Source organism: Myxine glutinosa, chromosome 12 (genome assembly GCF_964187855.1).
Source record: "Myxine glutinosa chromosome 12, kmMyxGlut1.1, whole genome shotgun sequence".
Taxonomy (NCBI): Eukaryota; Metazoa; Chordata; class Myxini; order Myxiniformes; family Myxinidae; genus Myxine; species Myxine glutinosa.
The window spans coordinates 31,228,691-31,256,462 of record NC_136272.1 but is presented as its reverse complement, the minus strand read 5'-3'; the positions used below and the strand labels follow the sequence as shown (position 1 = coordinate 31,256,462).

Here is a 27,772-nt window from a genome sequence, read left to right as displayed (position 1 = left end):
TTCATGTCAGCCAGCTCCTGCAAAGCATGAGGAATTAGTCTTGAAGAGAGGGGTTATTGGAAAGAGAAAAAAAGGGGGAAACCAGTGTGGGAGAAGTAGGGGTAAAAGGAAAATAATGTTTGGAGTGTGTAGGAGTAAGGAAATGTATGGAGCAGCTGAAAAGGGATGGGGGGAGATCAAGTTTCCACTATATTTGTGCACATAATAAATAGATGTGGTGCTTTTAATTGTATGGCTGCACATAACATTAGGTAGCATGTCGAACATTTTACTTTATAGTTCAGTTCCAAATCAAAAGGGCCACCACCTTCTCTGTGAGTTCATGTGAGTGGTGCAGCGAGTGCTCCATCTCGAAGAACATGCGTCGCTGCTCGTTGCGTGCCATGCGGCACGTGAGCCACGACGCAGCCAGACAGCCGGCAATACCAACGGCAGCAGTTGTGAGCGCGGCGAGGCGTATGGAGTTCCGTTCCGTGCTCCGGCGCAGAGAGTCCTGGAGGAACTGCACGTTGAGAATGCCGGCAATCATGCCACAGATGCACAGCGATGAGAAGAGGATCATCTTGGAACAGGGTGGAGAACATAGGGCATGAAGCTTTCCCTTTTTATCGTGTTTACAGGTCAAAGTTTATCGTGTTTACCTCCAAAGCCAGTCGCCGACTGGGCTTCCTCCGCCGTGCGAAGTTCTTCCTTGGCACACCTGACCTCCTCACCACATAAAAGGCTTTCATCCCCACTCTCCTCACTCTCTTCAATCCCACTCCTCCCTCCAGGTATTCAAAACAGATGTTCACCACCATCTCTTATCTTCTCCCATCCAAAACCTTGATCTTTTCTACCCCCATTAATTCACCCCAGATCCACTTTTTTGAAATTCAGACTTCTTTCCTGGAAGTCCTATCATTGTCCATGTTTTTTTTTACCTCTCCCACTCCCCTCCCCCCTCCCCATGCCTCCTCACCCCAAGCCCTCTCCCTCCCACAGATCTCCCGATGTCCCTGCTCTCAAATGTTGAACTTGTGTGCTTCCCTCTCTCTCCCCATCTTGTCTCCCGCTCCCTATATTGTATGTTTTGTGTGTACGGTTTTTTTTTTCGTGATTAATGTTAGCTCTCACACGAGCCTCGATCTTGTATACAAAAAAGCAAAAAAGAATTTAAAAAGGTTTCATCATGCTCACAGGTTATTATCCTCAGGTCACCACACTAACCAGATTCGGTGGTGTAATGGTTCGACCATACATTCCGAGTCTGGTTGCCATCCATGGGGAGGAGTAAATTCCTTCTTAGTAAATGCCCCGCTGAGTGCGGTGAAAAAGGCGGCGCCATTTTTGTGGCGTCGCTGGTACCCAGAGTGCCACGGGAAGTGCTGTTCCCCCAAGTTCAGTGGCTGTTTGTCTCAAATAACGATCCTGTGTTGTGCCTCGTGTATTCGTCTGTAAGTTTGTGTGTGTGTGTGTGTGTGTGTGTGTGTGTGTCGTTGGTCATCTCCAAATCCTGGTTCAAGAAGGTGGAACGGAGCCCTTCCCAGGTCTCGATGTATCCACCTTTGTTTGTGTGTGCACCACTGTGCATATGTATCTACCTTTGTGTATGTGTGTGTGTGTGTGTGTGTGTGTGTGTGTGTGTGTGTGTGTGTGTGTGTGTGTCTACCATACTGTATACATATATATGTAGGGAGCTATTATGCCCCTCCCCCTTTGTTATTATGCTGCTTTACCAATTACCAAGTATAACCAATTATATGTTCTGTTTTCCTTATTACTGAACTCTTTATAATACTTAAGTTCTTTCTTGTGCTTTGAGGATGTGTAATATCCTAATAAGGAGTTCTTTCCTGTGTGCTCTTAGCCTGTGTGGGCACAATCTTTCAGTTCTCCTCAGCTGGCCTTGGCTACAGTTCTTATCTCCTCATGACTTTTCCAATATCCTGAATGTTGACACCTTTATGAGTATTCACCTTCCCTTTGTTCTTTCTCAACCAAAGTTCTATACAGAAAGTTGTAAACAGGTTGCCACAGATGGCTGACCATCTCCTTATCTGAGTTAACCTATGAGTGGCCTTGATGAGCTTCCTCTAACTAACTGAACAACAGGATGGGACTATGGTGGGGGGACCGATGAGCCCATTCTGGGACCAATGAGCCCATTCTATCTCTGTATCTTGTGAGCTGTGAGCTAACCCCACCCCTGATATTCCTTATATAAAGCAAGGTTTAATTGATTTAATTCAGAGCATCTTGCTGTACTGTTGGTCATTTCTTGTGAGTTTCAGTGCAACCTTTGCTGTCCTCAAGCTTGAGTAATCGAGTTCTAATAAATATATCCGTTGCTCCTTTTTCTCTGAGTCTTTTGAGTCCCAAGTTCTAAGTCTCATTCCGACAACTGGTGGCAGCGGTGTCGATCAGTCTGTGCAGTCCGGGACGCGGTCCCAGGCAAGTGAGTGGTGAGACCAGCTAGCAATTGATCCGGGTCAGGTGAGCTGTGGGTTTTCTTTTGTTTTTTCCTTTATAGCATGGGGGTCAGTCCAAATTGTAACCCACTCTCTTGCTCGGATGCCGTTTGTTCCGTTCCCTGCTCGAACCTGATCCACGAACCTAAATTTAAATACGGACCGCTTGGGTCCCGGAGCAACTGACTGTTTATGGACTCGTCAGGGTAACGTTACGTAAGGGGGGTGCCCACGTTGGGCGCCCGAGGTTAAGGGGTAATAGATCTCTGGGTTGTGAGGGTAAGGATAAGGGCGGTGTCCCGATCCGAGGCCTACCCGGGAGACGTCGGAATTATAAGTAAGATTAGAAGTATTATAAGGGCGTAGGACGCCAGGAGAGTACAGTAAGGGTAGGTTAGAAGGCCGTACTTCGCGAGGCGGGCGAACCTCACGGGTACACAAGGCTACGAGCCTTTCAGAGTTAGGTAGAACGCGAGGCGGACGAACCTCACGAGTACAAGGCTACGTCGGTAAACTAAATTTTCCTAGGATGGGGAACTGGATGGGTAATAAGACTGTAAAGGCAGGTGAACCTCTTAGAAATACCCCAGCATTTTTCATGTTTCGGAGGTATGGCTATGATGCTGCGAGACCAGGGAAGTCATGGGTTGCGCTGACTAAGGATCTAGGTGAACCGTGGCCCAAAGGAGGGTCTTTTGCGCTGGAAAAATTGGACGTGTTGTATGGGGCATTAGAAAAGTTAGAACAGGACACGAAACACTTCCCACCTGACTATTGGAAAGTCTTTGGTTGGTGGAAGGAAGAAGCGATGAAGTGACAGGCAAGATCGAAACAGGCCAGCCTGGCCGGTGAGGTATTAAAACTCAAGGGCCTGAGGAAACAGGTGAATAAAATGCAGGATGAAGCGGTTAAGGAAATAGAGAGGCAGGCTAACGAGTGACTGATGCCGCTCGTTGAAAGTCAAGTCCCCGTGGGAGGGTCAGGCAGATACCAAACCCCTACCCTCCCAGCCCTGAGCTCTGTCCCGGGGTTCCAGGCAACACCACCCTCCCTGCCCCACCCTTTTCACCCCAACTCACCCTTTCCACCCCGGTCTAAGAATCCCCTTTCTTTTGAATGATTGAGACATAAGGCGTTGTACACGACCCACTCCGGTCGTTGTGCTGTGAATTTTTGCGACTGTTCACACTGCTGAATGTGCGCAGTGGTTTGAAATGCGAGCTGGCTTGTCAGTCACGTGGTATGGAGAATGTATAGGGAAACGCATGATTTAAAATGCGTTGCCTAGGTTGGCAGGGGAGTGGCTGTTGGAGGTGCATGGTTGGAGTCGATCCGGTGTTCGCGCGACGTCCGAGAGACTCATTGGTATATGAATGAATCAATAAATGTATATATGGATGTCTGTCATTGAAGTATGTATTTGTGTCCATTGTGTGTGTGTGTCATTGACGTATGAAAGGGTTTCTTGTATGCAATGTCGATTGGTATTGGCTACTTGTGCTGTATGTATGGATGTGTGAGGTGTATTAGGCATGAATGACGTGGGAAAATAGTAAAGAAAATCTTGCTGAAATTAAACTATTGTGAGTTTTAAAAGGTTGCATAGAAAGCTTAGAAATAGTTAAGGGGGCGTAGAAACACTTACTCGGATATTTTCTCCAACCTGACGGTGTTGGAGAGTAGGTTGGAGGTTTTTGTAAGCTAAAAATGGAATATTTCTCCTGTGGCCTGTGATCCGACTGACAAGGTCCCAATGTATGATGTCATGGAGGAAAGACGTGTCTGCCTGTTTGTCTGATCGTAAGTCTGTGGTGCGATTCCACGGAGGGCCAAGGTTTAATCCAGTAAATGGGAGTTTTATGTTGTGGCAAGTGTGCGAGGGGGCACATCGGAGCACGCGAGTGGGGGTATTTGCGGGAGTGCACACCCGTGGTGAGTGTTACGGGGAAAGACATATGGGAACTTTTTATTTTCAATTAACAGACTAGGTTATTTTCTTGTTTATTTGTTTATTTACGAAAAATAAATAAATAACAGGGGGAGGTAGGTTAATGGTGGTTTGTTATTGTGAAGCTGCACATGGCTTGACAGGACATGGGAGCCAATGAGCTGTGTAATGAGAAAGATTAAAATTATGTCATGGTGTGAAATGCCGTAGAGGTGTGAAATACACACCTTTGGCCTGGAGGGGAGTTCTTTTGGTAACTTACTTCCATGATTTACGTTCCATTGGAAGGGGAATAGGAAAATATGGGAATAATATGGAACAAATCGACAAGACAAATTGGGGTACAAACTCACCATGGAAGGAGAATGGAGGTTATAGTTTCATTGTTGTGTCTGTCTGGCTGTCTAGCAGGCCATGGAGTTATATTTCTGAAACATGGATTTCGACAGTAAAGACAGGTGTGTACCCTGAGAAAATTGTGGGTTGTGGAGTGGGCACTTTTGATGGGCAATGGGGGACAGATGTTGTGTGCAACAAAGGTAAATAGATTGGATTTTGGCAAGGTTGAGTGAGATATGTGGTTGGATGGGGTGTGAAGGCGAGTTATGGCAGCTCCAGGGAGCACTCCTGGTGTTGGGTCTCATATAATTATGGTTAAAGTACATGTGCAGACAAAGGTGTGCTTCGGTTTGTATTACTGGCAGAGAAAAGACAACAAAGTGGCAAAGGTTACAGTTCCACAGAAGGAGAGCGAACAAGGAAAGTGGCTGGGCTGTTGATAAAACCGCTGGGTTTTATGTTGATTTAAGTTGTTGTGGATTTATGTTCAATTTTAATTTTAATTCCTATAGTCTAGTGCATATGGGACGGGGAAAATGGGAGATGACGTCAGTGTGCTCCGAGTATTGTAGTGATGGGGGAGCGCAATAATATAAGGGGTGACTGCAAAGCGCATGTTTCAGAAGGGAGTAGTTAGATCAAATGACGCTGTGTGTGTGTGTAGAAGAGTATTGTCTATTGAGCAGAGTATTGTGAGTGGGGGTGAGTGCATTGTATTGAATGAAGAAGCCTGGAGTCAGTGTGTGGGCACAGGTGTGCAAACCCAGGTGTATGGAGAATGGTTGTGTGAAATAACTTGTATGGAATGGATGGCTCGCTCGCTGACAGCTACAATCCATGTGGATTGTGACCGACGCTAACATTTCTATGAATGTATAAATGGAAAATAGTTATTTAAATAGATATTGTGTCATGACACAAAGGGTTGAACGTGCGATTCCAGGAATGAGCAAGTATTTTTGATATAAGCTGATGTTTCAAGTGACGATTTGAAATGTTGGAAGCTTAGATCAATCTTAAAGATACAAGCTTTTCATCTGTGAGCCGGAAGTCGACCATTTGTTTAATTTTAGATACTATACCTAATATTTACATGTAAATGCATGACTGGTCTGGATTTGGACTGCTCTGTGAGTTTTTGGGAAAACGGTATGTGTAGCTGGATTAAGTTTGAGTGGTTGTTTCATATACTCTGGGTACATGTGACTTAAAGGATGAATTGGACTTGCTGTGAACAGTGTAGATGCAAGAAGAGATAGACCGGGACACAATGAGCTGCTAGGTGAGCCATTGAGGTGGATTGGATGTTTTGTTGTTGTTTTTGGAAGTTCGGTTGTTGCATTGCCAAAGGTTTCTGTGTGATGTGGTATCTGTTGAAAGTGGATCACCTGTTGTCTTGTGTGGCATGAGCAGGGATGTATGTAACTGTATGTAACTGCCTGGGTTCAGGAAAATAACTTCAGTTGCAATTTGGTTTAAATTAAAGGTTAACGTTAGCTGGAAATTGGACAAAGTCAAAAGTTTGACCAAAACCAAAAGTGGTGGTTGGACCAAAAGTCCAAAGTGGAAATTGTCAAAAGTGCTTTAAAAAGCTACGTCCAATTTCATTTTGCCATTTGTAGAAGAAAATTCACTGCATTTAACATGCGTTTCCTTTAAACGGGCTTGGTCGGGCCAGCGTACATTTCAGCCAAAGTCTTATCTGGTTCACTCCCACACCAGGCCCGACTCGTGCTGCGACCTTGGTTGAACTGTCGGTTTAATTTGCACAGGAAATGAAATAAGGGGATTATAACGGGAGAAAGTGAACATTTGTGGATCTGAGGACAAGCTGGTTTGAATGTGTACCTGGGGTTTTCTGTGTGTCACAGTGTCTGTGTCTGTCTGTCTGTCACACTGGACTCTTGGATGGGTTTTCATGAGACGAATTTCAGACAAAACCCTCTTTGTTATTTCAGAATTGATCTGCACCCCACCTCACTGTGAAATGGACAGGTTGTGTGTGTGTCTCAGAGGTTTATGGACAACGGGGAGTGGCTGGTGCGAAGGGAGTGGTTGGGAAAGATGGACCCCCTTCACGAATACCCGTGGATAGTAGTTTAAAATAGGTAGAGGGTACAGGTAAATTGTGGTGGATATGGGCTGTGGTGCGCGTGGTAGAATTGGGAGGGCTACTCCAAAGCATTTTGCTTCCCCGCGCTATTGCGGTGATCAAATGTCGCGGCCATCAAAAGGCGGACACTGACGTTGTTCGGGGCAATGCAAGGGCGGACGAGACGGCAGGAAAAGCCGCCAACCAAAGGATGGACAGGTAGATAGTAAAGTAGATATTGACCGCCTTGGCAATAGTCCTTGGAATCGTGGTTTGTTGTGTACTAATCGAGGCTTTAGTCCTTGCGTGTGTGAGAAAGTTTACCACAGGATGGACACTGAAGACGACACCAGAAAAGGCCATGGTGATGACCGACAAGCTGACCGTGGGTCCAGATGACACACCAGCCGTCGACGCAACTGCAGATCGCGGATCCTGGAACGACGACCCGAACGAGTCACTGGGCTGCGACAATGAGATCTCCGCTTCCGAAGATTGTTCTTCCATTGTTGATATTACTGATAATAATGTCGATTACACATTTGCAGACCTTGAAGCATTTCAGGCTGCCAGAAGGCCGATTCCTCTGGGCCCCAACGCGTCGCATGCAGACGTCAACGAGTTCCTAAAGGACTCCTCTCATTTCTTCTCGATGTGTACGGCTATGACTGTTGCTGACCGCCGACGCCGCAAGCCTACGCCACCTGAGAATAATGTTACTGATGATGTTACTAATGATGATGTGGGCCACTTGCAAGGGCCCCCGGCTGATGATTATGTCTCAATGCAGGCTTTGCCTCTTTATGTATCACGAGCTCATCTTCATGTCTCACAAGCCCACAGTGAGTCAAACGCCACTGACCCAGTCCGGGATTTGGACCCTGCTGCTATCCCAAGCCCGGATGGAGAGGAACTCGATCATGAAGATACTCCGAGTTCCGAATCTGATTGTTTTGGAGATACGCCCGTGAATAACAGCGCTGCAAGCAGCATCGCCTCGGACGATCTCGACTTTGACCCAAAGGAAGTTGCTCTCCCTCCTTTGGACCGTTATGCTTTGTTTTATGGCCATAGGTTTGAGCCACCTGATACTGACGATGTTGTGTCTTCCCCAGATCACCAGCATGTAAGGGACCTCATGAACATGAATATCGATTGAGCGCTGACGATTTCCAAGGATTTCTCCTGGGGAAGCCTGGGCGAGCTCCAGTCGGGGAGGAGTCCGGCCGCACCTCTGTGGACCAAGGGTGGGTCAGGAGATCTTCCTGGGTGTGGACCCCGGTGGAACCAGAGGTCTTCGTTGGGGATCTGACACGCTATTCGATCTTCATGTCTCTACGGTCTCACCTCATACACCCATATACACCCGACTTACATCATACATCCATTAACACCCACTTACACCCAGACGCCCACGGATCTTCCTGCTGAGTGCGCTGTGCGGTACGGGGTACGAGACATGCTCACTGGGAGGCATCCGTGTGGTATGTTTAGTGAATCTTTTACACTGTCTGTTTTGCCTCACTTGGAGGTTTTTCCTTTATGCCATTTGTTCACCCTGCTTCTACGGCCTTACAGTGCATACTCACATACAGACGCGAATCATCCTACTGGGTACTGTGTGGTGCTTTGCGTGCGGGACATGCTCACCGGCTGCCTTCGCGTGATATGTTGAATGGCTTTTCTGATTTGATTCATTTCTGCTTTGTTTTGAAATAAAGGCCTTTGATTGGCTCATAGATAACTTTGTATCTTAGATCCAAAAGGGCGGTATGTAGGGAGCTATTATGCCCCTCCCCCTTTGTTATTATGCTGCTTTACCAATTACCAAGTATAACCAATTATATGTTCTGTTTTCCTTATTACTGAACTCTTTATAATACTTAAGTTCTTTCTTGTGCTTTGAGGATGTGTAATATCCTAATAAGGAGTTCTTTCCTGTGTGCTCTTAGCCTGTGTGGGCACAATCTTTCAGTTCTCCTCAGCTGGCCTTGGCTACAGTTCTTATCTCCTCATGACTTTTCCAATATCCTGAATGTTGACACCTTTATGAGTATTCACCTTCCCTTTGTTCTTTCTCAACCAAAGTTCTATACAGAAAGTTGTAAACAGGTTGCCACAGATGGCTGACCATCTCCTTATCTGAGTTAACCTATGAGTGGCCTTGATGAGCTTCCTCTAACTAACTGAACAACAGGATGGGACTATGGTGGGGGGACCGATGAGCCCATTCTGGGACCAATGAGCCCATTCTATCTCTGTATCTTGTGAGCTGTGAGCTAACCCCACCCCTGATATTCCTTATATAAAGCAAGGTTTAATTGATTTAATTCAGAGCATCTTGCTGTACTGTTGGTCATTTCTTGTGAGTTTCAGTGCAACCTTTGCTGTCCTCAAGCTTGAGTAATCGAGTTCTAATAAATATATCCGTTGCTCCTTTTTCTCTGAGTCTTTTGAGTCCCAAGTTCTAAGTCTCAAATCCGACATATATGCACTACCAGTCAAAAGTTTTAGAACACCTCAATTTTTCCAGTTTTCATTGAAATTTAAGCAATTCAAGTCCAGTGAATAACCTGAAATGGTACAAAGGTAAGCAGTAAACTGCTCGAGGTAAAAAAAAAAAAAAAGTTTAGGTTAGCAAAACGGGAAAAATAATGTAAATTGCACAGTTATCTATCTATAATTCCAGTAATCTCTGTGTGTATGTTTGTTTGTACGTTTGTTTGTTTGTTTGTATGTCTGTGACCGCTGTTTCTCGACAACTACCGGTCCGATATACTTGAAACTTGCCAGGTATATTGCTGGGGACCCGAGGATGTGCCTTTTCAAGGTTTCATATTAATCGGACAATTACTTACCGAGCTATGTCCAAAAAACGATTCAACCAATCAGAGAGCAGCGAGCTATCGCGTGTGCCGAACGTGGCGGACACACTCTGCCTCGGATGGCACATTTGAGAGCGTATTCATTTATTTCACGTTTGCAAACTATGTTGCCGTTAAACTATGTTTTAAAACTAATAAAAACTAATTTGCGATTCATCGTAACTGCGATATACGACCTTCCGGACAGTGAGGACTGCACTTCCGGCATCCAATCACAGAACGCGTTATTGCGTAGGCGTGGCCGATGTGAGAGCGAGCTGATGCTGAGCCCAGCGCGTGCGCCATTACGGTACGTAATTCGATTTCTTCCGGAGAAAATAATAATTTCTCGATTTCTTATGCGCATTATTTCTCCCAATTCAGTCAGAGCGAAGGGCGGAAGCGAAGAGCGTTGTTTTTTTTGTTTACGGGCGTACGGGCGGGGTAGAGCGTACGGGTAGCGTTTTTTTTTTTTTTTTGGCACATTTGAGAGCGTATTCATTTATTTCACGTTGGCAAACTATGTTGCCGCTATGTTGGCGTTAAACTATGTTTTACAACTAATTAAAACTAATTTGCGATTCTTTCGCTTTCCTGCGCATTTGTGCACGCTATGGCGATTTCTTTACCAAACTCCGCTAGCCGTTAGCTTTGGACCAAACCATTTCATGTAAATAGAGGGGGGGGATTGTCACCGTACTCGCAAGCCGTTAGCTTTGGACCAAACCATTGCATGTAAATAGAGGGGGGGGGGGGGATATACTTTTAGATATATATATAGTACGGGCATGCCCTAGTCTATCTATAATTCCAGTAATCTCTGTGTGTATGTATGTATGTATGTATGTATGTATGTATGTATGTATGTATGTCTGTGACCGCTGTTTCTCGACAACCACGGGTCCGATATACTTTAAACTTGCCAGGTATATTGCTGGGGACCCGAGGATGTGCCTTTTCAAGGTTTCATATTAATCGGACAAGTAGTTACCGAGCTATGTCCAAAAAACGATTCAACCAATCAGAGAGCAGCGAGCTATCACGTGTGCCGAACGTGGCGAACAGACTCTGCCTCGGACGGCACATTTGAGAGCGTATTCATTTATTTCACGTTGGCAAACTATGTTGCCGCTATGTTGGCGTTAAACGATGTTTTAAAACTAATTAAAACTAATTTGCGATTCTTTCGCTTTCCTGCGCGTTTGTGCATGCTATGGCGATTTCTTTACCAAACTCCGCAAGCCGTTCGCTTTGGACCAAACCATTTCATGTAAATAGAGGGGGGGGATTGTCACCGTACTCGCAAGCCGTTCGCTTTGGACCAAACCATTTCATGTAAATAGAGGGGGGGGGATATAATTTTAGATATAGATATAGTACGGGCATGCCCTCGTCTATCTATAATGCCAGTAATCTCTGTGTGTCTGTCTGTGACCGCTGTTTCTCGACAACCACGGGTCCGATATACTTGAAACTTGCCAGGTATATTGCTGGGGACCCGAGGATGTGCCTTTTCAAGGTTTCATATTAATCGGACAAGTAGTTAGCGAGCTATGTCCAAAAAACGATTCAACCAATCAGAGAGCAGCGAGCTATCACGTGTGCCGAACGTGGCGAACAGACTCTGCCTCGGACGGCACATTTGAGAGCGTATTCATTTATTTCACGTTGGCAAACTATGTTGGCGTTAAACTATGTTTTACAACTAATTAAAACTAATTTGCGATTCATTCGCTTTCCTGCGCGTTTGTGCACGCTATGGCGATTTCTTTACCAAACTCCGCAAGCCGTTCGCTTTGGACCAAACCATTTCATGTAAATAGAGGGGGGGGATTGTCACCGTACTCGCAAGCCGTTCGCTTTGGACCAAACCATTTCATGTAAATAGAGGGGGGGGATTGTCACCGTACTCGCAAGCCGTTCGCTTTGGACCAAACCATTTCATGTAAATAGAGGGGGGGGATTGTCACCGTACTCGCAAGCCGTTCGCTTTGGCTTTGCGAATGGACCAAACCATTTCATGTAAATAGAGGGGGGGGGATATAATTTTAGATATATATATAGTACGGGCATGCCCTAGTCTATCTATAATTCCAGTAATCTGTGTGTTTGTTTGTCTGTGACCGCTGTTTCTCAACAACCACGGGTCCGATATACTTTAAACTTGCCAGGTATATTGCTGGGGACCTGAGGATGTGCCTTTTCAAGGTTTCATATTAATCGGAGAAGTAGTTACCGAGCTATGTCCAAAAAACGATTCAACCAATCAGAGAGCAGCGAGCTATCACGTGTGCCGAACGTGGCGAACAGACTCTGCCTCGGACGGCACATTTGAGAGCGTATTCATTTATTTCCCGTTGGCAAACTATGTTGCCGCTATGTTGGCGTTAAACTATGTTTTAAAACTAATTAAAACTAATTTGCGATTCTTTCGCTTTCCTGCGCGTTTGTGCACGCTATGGCGATTTCTTTACCAAACTCCGCAAGCCGTTCGCTTTGGACCAAACCATTTCATGTAAATAGAGGGGGGGGATTGTCACCGTACTCGCAAGCCGTTCGCTTTGGACCAAACCATTTCATGTAAATAGAGGGGGGGGGTTGTCACCGTACTCGCAAGCCGTTCGCTTTGGACCAAACCATTTCATGTAAATAGAGGGGGGGGATTGTCACCGTACTCGCAAGCCGTTCGCTTTGGCTTTGCGAATGGACCAAACCATTTCATGTAAATAGAGGGGGGGGATATAATTTTAGATATATATATAGTACGGGCATGCCCTAGTATTGTAAAAGAAAAAGGCCTTCTTCAGGGAACAAGTAATGGGTTAACTTACAGCTGTTCTGCAGCAATGTAAGTAAATTTAGCCTTGAAAATTGATGCAAACAATTCCTACAGGTGTCCCAACCTCTGCTGATTACTTGATCACAGAGACTCTGTCTGTATAAAAGCAGTATTGGAACAGATTGTTATTACACCCTCTGCAGCATTATTTGGACAATATTGCACTGTAGTGGGGCGGCTTAGCCCAAATATTCAAAAGAATTGTGCATTTTGTGATACAAGCACCAAATTTGGCACAAATGTACATTAATATGTTGCGAACATTTTCAGATATTGGGCCACTTGAAATTCCGTAATTTTTTTTTTCAAATTTTTTCAAATTTCGTAATTTCAAATTTTTCGGGTGACACCGTCACAATTTCGGTCTTCGAGGCCGGCCGATAGGCAAAGTGTGACCGGAAGGGACGAGGTTCTCCTGACCACGTGGCCCTCGATCTGGGAAGCGAGAGGCGTTCCATTAGTGGACGCGCCCCTCACGCCCGACTTTTGGGCGGCCCCGGCAGGCCGTTTGTTTTGACGTTCCGTGACAGGCCCCGCACCCCCACCTCCGGGCCGACCGGAAGCTTGTGCTGAGTACATCATACCTGAACAACTCAGTGAGGCAGAACACAGCAGTGCACACCAGGGTGACCCCTTCAGTGCATAAACCAATTAACCTGTCCACTGCAGGGCATATAGAAATGAAGTTATTTTCTGCATATAATAATAATATAAGTTCAGTTCTATATAACAATTTCTGTTATCACCACTACCACTACAACTACCACTACTACAAGCTTTGTCTGGAATTTTGTGGACTAACAGACAAACAGACATACAGACAAGCTGGGATCAAAACATTACCTCCTTCCACCATTGAGTGTAGAGGTAAACATCATGGAAATTATATCATGCCCTAGATTTAATTCATGCTTACCCGTGTATTTGCTTCACTGGTTCACAAGGTCTTTTGCATACATGTAATTCAGACTCTCGTCTTCATTGCTGACCACACAATGTTCGCAACATATTAATGTACATTTGTGCCAAATTTGGTGCTTGTATCACAAAATGCACAATTCTTTTGAATATTTGGGCTAAGCCGCCCCACTATATCGGCCGGCCTCGAAGACCGAAATTGTGACGGTGTCACCCGAAAAATTTGAAATTACGAAATTTGAAAAAATTTGAAAAAAAAATTACGGAATTTCAAGTGGCCCAATATCTCAAAATGTTCGCAACATATTAATGTACATTTGTGCCAAATTTGGTGCTTGTATCACAAAATGCACAACAGGTTTGCTATGCTGCTACACTACTGCAGGAAGTAGTACATTGGAAACTGGAGGAAACTCTGACAGGAAGAGGTCTGGCAGACCCAAAGCCACAACAGAATCAGAAGACAAGTTTCTGAGAGTCAACAGCTTGCGTGATAGGCGGCTCACAGGACAACAGCTTCAAGCACAGCTTAACACTGGTCGAAGTAAGCAAGTCTCAGTTCCAACTGTGAAGAGAGGACTTTGAGCTGCAGGTTTGACAGGTCGAGTGGCAGTAAGAAAGCCATTGCTAAGATGGTAAAATAAGAAAAAGAGGCTTGCCTGGGCCATGAAGCACCGCCAGTGGACTACTGAAGACTGGAAGAAGGTCTTATGGACTGATTAATCAAAATATGAAATCTTTGGTTCATCACACAGGGTTTTTGTACACCGTCGAGTAGGCGAAAGGATGGTTCCTCAGTGTGTGACACCAACTGTCAAACATGGAGGAGGAAGCGTGATGGTCTGGGGCTCTTTTGCTGGATCCAGAGTCGGCGACTTGCACAGAGTGACTGGCACAAAAGGGCTACCACAGCATTTTGCAGCGCCATGCAATACCCTCTGGTATACACCTAGTTGGTCAGGGGTTCATCCTACAGCAAGACAATGACCTTAAACACACCTCCAGGCTTTGTCAAAACTACCTTTGAGGAAAAGAACAAGACGGTAGGCTTCAAATCATGGAATGGCCAGCCACAGTCTCCAGACTTAAACCCCATCGAGCTAGTTTGGGATGAACTGGACAGAATGGTGAAAGCAAAGCAACCTACAAGTGCAACACATTTGTGGGAACTTCTGCAACAGTGTTGGGAAGAACTTCCCGAACAATATTTGATTTCCATTGTAGAAAGAATGCCACGAGTGTGTTTGGCGGTTATATATGCAAAAGGTGGCTACTTTGCCGAGTCAAAAATTTAAATTAAATTTTGTTAAAGAATATGATTCTATGATTTCTTTTTTATCTCCAATTGTTTATTTGTTCTTTGCTTAATTTCAGAGTACATTGAGACATTAAACTGCGTAAATTTCAATAAAAACTGGAAAGATTGAGGTGTTCTAAAACTTTTGACCGGTAGTATATATATTATATATATTAATATATTATAATCATATATTGGATGTTTAGCCAATTAGAAATTGATGATCTAACTCACTGCAAGACAAGAAGGCAATTTCTTCAATAACCTCCATAAGGGTAGAGAAGGAATCACTTGCTGTGCAGCAGCACATGGCTACTGGTTGCATCATTGCTGGAAGTGCAGCTGTGCCACTGATGCAGTAACTCCACTGATGAAGTAGCATCAAAGGCAGGTCTGATTTGCATCCTTTTCGCATGAAAAGTGTGTTTGAAACAGATATCTCCCAGCAAGTCAGGTGAGATTAACAAAAGCAAAGGTATAATACTTGTCACCCTTGCAATGGTAAGAGCAGCCCCATGTTAAATGAAACTTAGAATCCTCTTGCAGTTTCCCTCAAGGTCTCGGAATGCTCAGATCCCAAGTGAAAACATTCGTAAACAAGTCATTTGCAAATGAGCATCTCAGATGGTTGGAAGTTTTAATCTGCTCCCTTGGCCACACAATCAATATTCATCAGGATGCTTCAGTGGGCTTGCGATCTGGAAGAGCTGACTTGGTGTGATTACATTAGGGATGTATTCCTAATGCTAAGTGAGTCCGAGACGGCAGTCTAATGGCCGTGGCAATTAAAGATCCGGGTGCAATAAGTGTGTCCAATGCAGTAAGCACTCTGCTTTGGAGATGCAGCTTTTAATGGCAGCCTTCCGATAGACGAGTGGTAGAGAAGAGCTGGTTGCATCTCCCCTCATGCGAAACGTACACGATCTTTGTCGATAAAACACTTGTACTTTCTGCTACTTCCAGGCACTCAACACTCAAGCGGGCACTCAACATCGTTTCAATGTTCAACTTTGGTAAAATAAAATTACGTCAAGCTGTCGCACAGAACACATTATCTGTTCGATGTGGGTTAAAATTGCTACCTCTGAATTGAAGTGGAGTGGAGTGGACGTGGACGGAGTTTGACTAAATTCAAGGTGGACGGAGGTTGTGTTTTCACCCCTGTCTGTGTTTCTGCCTGCAAGCAGGATATCTCAAAAGGTAATGGACATATTTGGATGAATCTTGGTGGACAGGTTGTGTGTGTGACGAGCACTAATCGATTCGAATTTGGTGAAGATCTGAATATGGATTTGGATATGATAATTATTTAATTTTTAAAGTGATTCTTCACCTTTGAGAGATCGGGTGAAAAGCGATATATAACATGATATTTTAAAAAGTTATGGACGAGTTATGACTAAACTTGATGGATAGTTGGTTCTGTGACAAGAACAAGCCGATTCGATTTTGGTTCAGGTCCAATATCAGATCCGGCCTATCAATGAGATACAAAACAAACTGTTCAGCCTGGCGGAGGTATGCGCTCTAGAGTGGCGTTCTAGTTTTCTGTGTGTCTGTCTGCGAGTCCGTGTATGAAACATCAATCGCACCTAAACTACTGGGCCAATTGCCACCAAACCTGACAGAGCAAATTGGACCTCTTGTTGAACATAGCCTACTTGGTTTCTTATGACCATGGCTAATGATGATATCGCTAAATTAAATTACAAATTTATTATTTATTTATTGTGGTGGTTTGTGCAGATGTGGCCTTGGCATGGCACATTCCCACTCCTGCTGCTCCATCCCAACACACATTTGAGTACTTTCTCCACCTCATATTTCCCTCCAAAGTTCAAAACTGTGAGACTTGTGTGAGCATTGCATTGTTTTGTCGGGAGTTTTCCTTTCGAGAGCAATTTTCCAAAGTAAAGATGTCTTTCTGCCTCGGATACCTATCATCCCAAATGACACAGCCTTTGATTTCAAGAGACTTCAATTCCCCCCTCCAACGAAGCTTTGCGATGTCCATTAACAAGGCTCAAGGACAATCTTTGTACACAGTTATGCTTTCTTTCATTTGTGCAATAATCAAGTTAAATACAACAAACCTAACAGTTTTTCCATGATTCTTCCAAATTCTTATCCAGTTCCTTGATAATGAAGAAATACAGTATGTGCTTAAGGAAGGTTCCACCGCTGGGGATTCCTCTGGAGGAATTCAATTGCTCACGTGGTGACTGAATTAGGAGAGGTTGATAGGCGGGGTGTTCAAGAAGTCCGAAGAACGACAACCTTGCTTCCGTTTACATCAGTTGTCACCTTTACTCATCATAATGATGGGACACCATCTTGCACAAAATCTCTGTTCAATGGAAATCCAATGGTTCAAGCAAACCTATGGATGTTTCAAGCCCTGGAAAGCTGAGTCAGAGTCTGGGTTCTGAATCATTCCTTAATTGCTGTGCGCGGTAAAATTACAACACCATCTTCGGGATTATTTGCAGCATCTCCATTGATCTTCATGGATATGGGGCCTTTTTGGAAGGGGAGGAAAAATGATCCCTTTCAACTTACCATCACACCATTTCAGTCTTGCCTTGTAATTATGACCAAATCGGATAAAGGGGTCAACACAGGTGCGTCCATTAGTGTACACCTTTGATTGTGCTTTACTTCCTGACACTAAGCGACTGAATCCACTGCCAGGTGCAGAGACGGAGCAAAGCAATGCGATCACGGTGTGAAACTTCCGATAGATCAGATGCTGTGCTGGGTTTACTTTCCATCAGAAATGAGGATCTGACTGTGAACGTCAGTCTGGTGCTCTGCAGGCAAGGCCGCCACATCAAGTATGCCATTATTTCAGAGGGGACGTTAATCTGGATATCCTGTTTGCTCATGCTTGGTTGCTCGTCATTTGAAGACCCTGGCCGTGCCTTTTGAAAAGAGTAAACCTCGGTGTGCCGGTACACTGGCCAAACTCCAATTCCTGCCCCGACAGCCCGCACAATTGTGGAAAAATATTCAGATCCATCGACCACTGAAGGAATGGAAGAAGCAATGTCTCGATGTTACCGCTCGAGGATGATGATGATGATGATGATGAAAGGTGGTGATGACAGGAAGTGAGAGTGGGAGCATTACCCCGTCAATTCTATAGAGATGGAGACTTTTGGGAAGACAAAAACGAATCTTTAGATGATGTACATAAAAGTAACAACAAAGTGAAAAGGAAAACGGCATCGGTAGAGCGCAAACCTCCGCCAGGCTGAATCCACTGATAGGCCGGATCTGGATTCAAACCGTAACCAAAATCGAATCAGCTTGTTATTGTCACCTATCCAACTCATCCACCAAGTTTCGTTCGAATCCGTCCGCAACTTGTTGCGCTATCCTGCTCACAAACAGACAGACAGACAGACAGACACAACCAACGTCCACCTTCAGTGGCGGCAGTAAAAAATACTGGGGAGCTGCACAATTGTAATACATAATACAGTAATAACTAAACAAGATCGTTATATCCACATTGTATTGTATCATAAATAATTAAGTAAAGAGGTACTCACAAGAAGACCTGTCCTCTTCTTCGCACAAAGTAGGCCACAGATGCCACAAAAAATGAACTGCGCACGAGGAGAAAAAGTGAACAAAGTCGAGAACATTTTCCGAACCGTTACAATCAAGAAAGCCAAATGATTACTGAGGTGGTAATTAAACACATCTTATTTCGGTATTCAAAGCAAAGAAAAAACATTTTAAATTATTACCGGTCAATGATGTCACTGCTTTTGTACACATCGATTACAAACGGGAAGTTGTGCAATGGAAGAGCAGACGAGGACACTAATGTACATCAAGTAAAGCTACATCGATAATGCAATTGTTGCAAAAACATGAAGATGAAGTGGAAACCGCAATATGATGAAAAGGTATATGGGGAGGAAGAAGAAGTGTAGGAGAGAAGGGTAGAATAAATTGGAGATACTGCTGAAAGCTTAATTGTTCCCGGTTTGATCTCAAGCCAAATACGTTTTACTAAAATTTCCAAACCTGGTGAGTGGGAAGGAGGGGGTGCTGCATTGTTAAAGAGAAGGAAAGCAAATTTTTAAAACACAATTAGGCCTACAACATCTGGCCCTGATCAAATATGCTTCTTCTTTTTTTCTTCTTTTTTTGTATTCAGAATTGAGGCTCGTGTTAGAGCTAACACATTGAACATGAAAACGTGCACAGACACATAATACATGCAATGAAGGGAGCGGGAGACAAGAGGGGAGAGAGGGAAGCACACAAGCACAACAACAAAAGAGAACAGGGACGTCGGTAGATCTGTAGTAGGGGGAGGAGGGAAGGCTGGAGGAGGAGGGTGGGGTACACGGTATAAAGCAAATGGACACGACTAGGAATTTCAGGAAAGAAGTTGGGGATTTAAAGAGGCGGATTTGGGGATTTTTAACGGGGGTAGAAAAGATTAAGGTTTTGGATGGGGGAAGATAAAAATATGGTGGTGAAAAGCTGTTTTAAAGACCCGGAGGGAGGAGAGGGATTGAAGAGAGTGTGGGAGTTTGTTCCAGAGGTGGGAGAAAAGAGGAATGAAGGAGTGAAGGTGAGCAGAGAGTCTTGATTTTGGCAGTCTCACCAGAAGAGGGTTGTGGCAGATCTTGTGCGTCCTGCAGGAATATTTGGGGGACAGTGCACAAACTGAACAGGGGGGGGGGGGGCAAGGCCCGAGAGGAGACGGTAGAAGACAGAAAGACGACCTACCTGCCTGTGGTGAAAGAGAAAGGCCCTCAGAATCGGCTTCATCGTGGGCGATTCCAATGATTCTGAAAGCTTTGGTTTCAACAGCGTGAAGCCGAGCTCAGTGTGAGGCAGGTGCACCAGCCCAGAGGGGAGAGCAGTATTCCATTGAGCTGCGGATGAAAGCCTTGTATGTGTTGAGGAGCTCAGAAGTGCCCAGAAAGGACTTCGCATGATGGAGGATGCCCAGTCGGCGACTGGCTTTGGAAGCCAGCTTGGAAATGTGGTTTCCCAGGAAAGATCATGGCAGATAGTGAGACTCAAAAGCTTGAGTGACAGAACTTCTTCAAGAGGATTGTTCAGAAAGTAGATGGGAGGGTTGTCCAGTCAGTCTTTTCCGAGAGACATCGTAAGAGTGTGAGATTCGTCAGGATTGAAAGCCATGTTCCACTTGTTTGACCAGTCTGTGATTTTGTCCAGTTCTGCAGAGAGTGAGAGGCTGCAGACTGCCAATCTGAGGGTTGGGATATGGGGCGGCAGAGAGTGGAGTCTTCCGCAAAGAGATAGAGAGGATTTTCCAGAGAGTCGGAGAGATCATTGATGAAGACCAGAAAAAGCACAGGGTCCAGAACACTGCCTTGGGGAACTCCAGCCTGAACAGGAAGGGGAGAAGAGAGAATTCCATTCAGGGCCACACGTTGACTGCGACTACTAAACATTACATAAAACTAAACATACTGTTGCGGATATGGGATTTGGCCTCCATCCATATCCGCTTGTAAATATTCCCCTATTTCCCCAATACTCCCCAACTATCCCCAATCCCCCATTCCCTAGTCCCATTGTCTGTAAACAACACTCTGTAGAACCGACCTTCCCCTTTTTCCCCCATTAAATGTCGTGCCCAGGTTCACCGCATCTCACGTAGACAACTATAGGACCTCTTGCTAGTTATTCTTAGTCTATGTCAGTTAAGGACTCGTTTCCATTAATTCTGACTCTTCGTTGCACCAGAATGTGATTGTATGGCACCAGTAGTGAGTTTAGGACCTCCCCATACCTCCTCCCATCTTCCTCATGAAACTACGACAACAACAACAACTACAACAACAGCGCGCGGGGAGTGTGCGTCCTCACTCCGGCTTGGTTAGCCGCCATTGCCCATGTGCTCCGACGGGGTTACCACGAAGGGGCTGACTGTCAGCTCCTCGTCAAGGGCGGAGCCCGGTAACCCCCCCGCACCCAATAAGAAGCGGCGGGCCGATTCCATCTGGGGCGGAGCTAACGAGCCGAGGGCGTGTCACTCCCCGCTGGATATACGCAGCGACTTACCGGAGGTGACGTGAGATGCGCCCCCAGCTTGAAGAGAAACAGACGCCACCTCCAGCGCGACGATACCTCCCCGCATATCTGGACCGGACCGTGTGGATCCTGTCCCTGAGCCAAGGTGCACCTTGTGCTGTCCATCGACTACCTGCCCTTCCTTGCCATCAATCCCTGTGTGAGTCAGTCTTGTCCTGTTTATCTGTGGTCTGTCGGGGCTACTATAAGACCGTGATTAAGTGCCCACCTTCCTATGCTGTACCTCTTGTCAGTGTAATCTAAACGTTCTGCATACAAATATTATAACCTCCTCCGGAGGTCTTGAGAACTGTACCCCTGGTGTCGTGTCATCTAATCCCAGCCGTTGTGTCCTTTCCTTAATTGATTTAGCATAGCGCGATTTGGCCAACGTTCGAGTGGAATCGGGTAAACTGTGCAGACGCGGTCATACCAAACTGCTCGGTAAACTAACATCCAAAACCGCGTCTGTAACAATACATTAAAATGTCGCACTCTGCTGTAAAAGCAGCCACGACTTGCCATGGAACACGCAAGTGATGCCACATTCACTTTGGCCAATCACGGACTAAACAGCAATCTCCGCACAAATCACGGGAAAATTCACTGAAGTTTGATTTGCTGCTTCATGGTGCAAAATCAGTTATACACTTCATAAAACCTTCAAGACAATATAGTTTTATCTATACTAGCAAAGGGTGATCTTGTTCTTGGCAAGAACAATAGGAGAACAAATCAATCAATATAACAAATCCTCCCTTTCTATAGGGCTCGCAGGGGGACACGTCTGACACGATTTACCTGACAGCCCCCTCCTTTTCTCCAAGGTATACCGTCAACAGTATCTATCTATAATTCCAGTAATCTCTGTGTGTATGTTTGTATGTTTGTATGTTTGTATGTTTGTATGTTTGTCTGTGACCGCTGTTTCTCGACAACCACGGGTCCGATATACTTGAAACTTGCCAGGTATATTGCTGGGGACCTGAGGATGTGCCTTTTCAAGGTTTCATATTAATCGGACAAGTAGTTACCGAGCTATGGCGATTTCTTTACCAAACTCCGCAAGCCGTTCGCTTTGGACCAAACCATTTCATGTAAATAGAGGGGGGGGATTGTCACCGTACTCGCAAGCCGTTCGCTTTGGACCAAACCATTTCATGTAAATAGAGGGGGGGGATTGTCACCGTACTCGCAAGCCGTTCGCTTTGGACCAAACCATTTCATGTAAATAGAGGGGGGGGATTGTCACCGTACTCGCAAGCCGTTCGCTTTGGACCAAACCATTTCATGTAAATAGAGGGGGGGGATATAATTTTAGATATATATATAGTACGGGCATGCCCTAGTACCCTCAATAAGGCCAATCAGCAGTCGGAAACCCTGCAATGGTGTCATGGGACTCATCACACGGGAGTGATGTGACCATTACTAAATATGTTCAATTGCTCTCATTTTTTTTTGGGCAAATGTGATAAAGTGTCTGTGGGAAAAGCGATGATGGAATGCTGTCAAAACTGCACTAACAATAAACTTGTACTTCAGCAATTTACATTTAATATTTCTGACATTTATTAGTTAAGTCCAGATCTTGGCAATATAAAAACATTTTAAAAATCTTACAATTTAATAGTAATGAATATTTAATATATAAAGCTCTTTCTGTCAGTCAATATCTAATTTTTCCAAGCTCTTTCTAACCACCGATATTAATGTTCCGGTACCTTCCGAGTGTTCCGAATGAAATTTGGTGTGCCGACGGACAATGAAGCCGATACACCAGAAAAAGAAAAAAAAATCACAGAACTGTCGAAAAGCGTCCGCAAATACGCATACACTACCGGTCAAAAGTTTTAGAACACCTAAATTTTTCCAGTTTTTATTGAAATTTACGCAGTTTAATGTCTCAATGTACTCTGAAATTAAGCATAGAACAAACAAACAATTGGGGATGAAAAAGAAATCATAGAATCATTTTGTTTAACAAAATTTAATTTAAATTTTTGACTCAGCAAAGTAGCCACCTTTTGCAGATATAACCGCCGAACACACTCGTGGCATTCTTTCTACAATGGAAATCAAATATTGTTCGGGAAGTTCTTCCCAACACTGTTGCAGGAGTTCCCACAAATGTGTTGCACTTGTAGGTTGCTTTGCTTTCACCCTTCTGTCCAGTTCATCCCAAACCAGCTCGATGGGGTTTAAGCCTGGAGACTGCTGACCATTCCATGATTTGAAGCCTACCGTCTTGTTCTTTTCCTCGAAGGTAGTTTTGACAAAGCCTGGAGGTGTGTTTAGGATCATTATCTTGCTGTAGGATGAACCCCTGACCAACTCGGCGTATACCAGAGGGTATTGCATGGCGCTGCAAAATGCTGTGGTAGCCCTTTTGGTTGAGGGTGCCAGTCACTCTGTGCAAGTCGCCGACTCTGGATCCAGCAAAAGAGCCCCAGATCATCACGCTTCCTCCTCCATGTTTGACAGTTGGTGTCACACACTGAGGAACCATCCCTTTCACCTACTCGACGACGTACAAAAACCCTGCGTGATGAACCAAAGATTTAAAATTTTGATTCATCGGTCCATAAGTGTGACTTATGTGTTGACTTACTTTGGTCATGTGTTGAGGAAGGATGAAAGTGACTGGTTGAGAAGAGTGATGGAAGTTAATGTAGAAGGAAGTAGAGGACGGGGAAGACCGAGAAAGACTTGGCTAAAGATGGTGGAAGAAGAAATGCGGGCAAGGGGGTTAACAAGGAGAGATGCAGAAAATAGGGCAAAATGGAGAAGATTGTCATGGAGACCGCAAGGCTAACCCCCGCTCTAGCAGGGAAAATGGCCTTAAAATGCATGTTGTTGTTGTTCCATAAGACCTTCATCCAGTCTTCAGTCATCCACTGGCGCTGCTTCATGGCCCAGGCAAGCCTCTTTTTCTTATTTTGCCATCTGAGCAATGGCTTTCTTACTGCCACTCGACCTGTCAAACCTGCAGCTCGAAGTCCTCTTTTCACAGTTGAAACTGAGACTTGCTTACTTCGACCAGTGTTAAGCTGTGCTTGAAGCTGTTGTCCTGTCAGCCGCCTATCACACAAGCTGTTGACTCTCAGAAACTTGTCTTCTGATTCTGTTGTGCCTTTGGGTCTGCCAGACCTCTTCCTGTCAGAGTTTCCTCCAGTTTCCAATATACTACTTCCTGCAGTGCCGTGCAGTGCAGTCTTCTCCACACAAAATGGAGAAGATCGTCATGGGGACCGCAAGGCTAACCCCCGCTCTAGCAGGGAAAATGGCCTTTAAAATGCATGTTGTTGTTGTTGTTGTTGTTGTCTGCAGTGCAATATTGTCCAAATAATGCTTCAGGGGGTGTAATAACAGTCTGTTCCAATACTGCGTTTATACAGACAGGGGGTTTGTAATCAAGTAATCAGCAGAGGTTGGGACACCTGTAGGAATTGTTTGCATCAACTTTCAAGGCTTAATTTACTTACATTGCTGCAGAACAGCTGTAAGTTGTTAACCCATTTCTTGTTCCCTGAAGGCCTTTTTTTACAATATAACTGCAATTTACATTATTTTCCCGTTTTTGCTAACCTAAACTTTTTTTTAACCTCGAGTAGTTTACTGCTTACCTTTTTACCATTTCAGGTTATTCACTGGACTTGAATTGCTTAGATTTCAATAAAAACTGGAAAAATTGAGGTGTTCTAAAACTTTTGACCGGCAGTGTATGTAAAAAAAAAAAAAAAAAAAGCCTAAAAAAAAAAAAGCCAAAAAAACAAAACAAAACCTCAATCGATCTACCATTTGAAAATTGTAATTTCCAAAATTGTAAACTGTGAAATAAACATGACGATAATGTCCATAAATGAAAAAGAGAAAGCATCCGTAAATGAAAATTTATGTTAAAAAAACGTAGATGCATATGTAAAAAACCAAATACTTCAATCAATATCTAGAATTTGAAAATTGTAATTTCCAAAATTGTAAACTGTGAAATAAACATGACGATAATGTCCATAAATGAAAAAGAGAAAGCATCCGTAAATGAAAATTTATGTTAAAAAAACGTAGATGCATATGTAAAAAACCAAATACTTCAATCAATATCTAGAATTTGAAAATTGTAATTTCCAAAATTGTAAACTGTGAAATAAACATGACGATAATGTCCATAAATGAAAAAGAGAAAGCATCCGTAAATGAAAATTTATGTAAAAAAAACGTACATGCATATGTAAAAAACCAAATACCTCAATCAATATCTAGAATTTGAAAATTGTAATTTCCATAACTGTTAACTGTGAAATAAACATGACAATAATGTCATAAGTGAAAAAGAGAAAGCATCCGTAAATGAAAATTTATGTAAAAAAAAATAACGTACATGCATATGTAAAAAACCAAATACCTCAATCAATATCTAGAATTTGAAAATTGTAATTTCCATAACTGTAAACTGTGAAATAACCATGACAATAATGTCATAAGTGAAAAAAATAAAAAGTGTTCGTAAATGACAATTCATATTTAAAAAACCGTAAACACTTCCGTAAAAAAAAACTCAATCGATATCGAGCATTTTAAAATTGTAATTTATATAACTGTAAACTGTGAAATAAAAATCTCAATGAACATTTCGTAAAAACCATAAACGCGTCCGTAAAATTAACAAATTAATAAACATAAATTGATTATATCTATCAGCAGGTCGATGATGCTTGCTTATAATCATAAAGCTTCTATTTATTATGTACCTATGTATGAAGCCTGGTTTGTTATTGCTTACAATGTGTAAGTATACCCCACTAGTAAAAAATAAAACTTACAAAAGCATACTTCCCACAACAACATTCCCACTTCCCAAATGAGGTCTGCAGTAGGCCGTCTCACCCGTGCCTGAGTGTCCCGAATTTCTGTCCTCAGACCCTGGTCACCATACACATAGGGATCTTCATTTAGGAAGGAGATAAATATAGAGGATGTATTGCGAAGTAGAGTTCGCACAAGGTTATTTTTGAATTTCAAACAATTACACACAATACAATGCTTTATTATACAGTACAGTATATTTCTTTGTTTTTATGGACGTTTATTACTGCACAACGTCTTTTACTTTATAACACAACAACATTCATTTTATAAGATTTCGTAATTTATCCATTAACTGGAAATATATATATTTTATCTGGAACATCCTTGGTCCCGACCATTCTGCGTACGCACATGCACACCTTTTACTGGTAGTCTGTGAAAGATATAACCACCGACTACAAACAAGCAGTGTGTCCGCCGCTACACTGCTACCCACAGTATCAGTCAGCCGAGCTTGTTTTTGGCAATGCCAACCCACCCCTTGGGAAGGAAATCGATCCATGGATGAATTTCTGGCTCACTGGCGTTCACTTCCTGCTGGTACACTTCCAACCACATCATCAGCCAAGGACATTGGCTTCATAAGCTTTTTAATGGCAAATTGGCAGCACATCCAGTTGGGTAAGCATTCAATCCATGGACACGTTTCTGGCTCCCCGGCCATCATCAGCACAGAATAGTCCCCATCTCGTGAGCCTTGGACATGTCCAACACGTGCTGTGGTGGCGTAGGGGTTAACGGTCACCATCTTGTGTGTTGGTGCTGCCGAACCAGTTTCTTGAAATGGATTATGCTGGGTGGCGTTTCCATTACCTTTCCAGCAATCAAAGAGAGCAGGAATCTGAAATTTGTTCAGGGTGCCATAGCCCCCCTACTTTTTCCCACAGCATCCCATGGGATATTTAAGGTCAACCAACCAATTCCGGCAGACGAGAGGCCAGTTTAACGTCCAACGGATTCGAACCCAGGATAGACGTACCTCTGGGTTGTCTTTGCCCGCCCTAAGAGGTGCTAGTTGTATACAATTTATACCCTTTCTTGCTGGCAGGAAACAGCTGTTTGCACTGAAAAGTGCCGCGGACGAAGCCACGTGTGGTTAAAGTGGACAAGTTCGAGTCAAGACAAAAATTTATCAACAAATCAAACTTTAATTTCCCTCCTCTCGATATCGATCGCAGCCTTTTGCCTCTGTCGGCTACGAATGAATCTCCGACTACGATAAATGCGAAAACCATGTTTTTTTTATTCGTTTTTAAAAGTTTAAGCTGGCCAGGTACATGCTGTCGGTTCGTGGGTAAAACACGCGCGGATTTGCACCCAGTCTCGGACCGGGGACCTACCTGCCCGAACTCGACTCGATCCCGGCTCGCATTGCCTGCACTGCACCAAACGAAGCGGAGTTTTTTTTACCCCCAGGGGTAAGCCGGTGTCGGGGTAAGAGGGGAAGAGAAAGAGGGATTATAGAGGGGAACAAGGCGGTGCAGGTGCAGAGAGCGGTGCGGCGCACGTACAGCGATTCCGCTCCATACCGGAGAGGCATGACCCGGGAGAGACTTCTCGCCCGAAAGCCTCTCCAGCACCAGGATCACCGAGCCGAGCGAGAGGCTCCCGAGGCCGCACGCGAGCTCGACGAGAGACAGCACGAGCATGAGCGAGGCGACCCGCTCCGTGCTGCACATCCTGGAGTCCTGGCTGTCCTGCGCGGCACGAGCGTGCCGACTTCGCCACTCTTCTTCGCCTCGCCACGCCCTCGCCTCACCACGCCCTGTCTCCGCTCCAACCTGGCTCGCCCCCACCCGTCGGACGATCCCTCGCTCCGATTCTCCCTGCCAGCGCATGGACAGGTCGCGTCATGAGGGCAGCGTGCTTCTTCCTCCATGTCCGGTATACATCAAGTGCACCGAGCACTCGGATTGTCGTAAGGAAATCCATTGCCCAATTTACCTGTGAATCAATGTGTACAACAGCCATTCCCATTCATGCCATTTCCCTGCAGCTGTTCAACGCAATCCATTGGATTCGTCACTTGTCTAAATGCGTTCGGTGGCTTCGTTAATGAGTCGACTCAAGTATTTATATTAATGAAA

General features: G+C 44.4%; 1 protein-coding gene across 1 annotated transcript; it reads right to left on the bottom strand.

Annotated features, from left to right (window-relative positions):
- Positions 1-280: 280 nt before the first annotated feature.
- Positions 281-27,364, bottom strand: TMEM196 (transmembrane protein 196). Its single transcript, XM_078766253.1, has 3 exons — positions 27,197-27,364; positions 18,302-18,358; positions 281-562 (listed from the first exon to the last, which is right to left on the bottom strand). Exons 1-3 carry the CDS (start codon positions 27,362-27,364, stop codon positions 281-283), a joined length of 507 nt encoding a protein of 168 aa, XP_078622379.1.
- Positions 27,365-27,772: the final 408 nt, after the last annotated feature.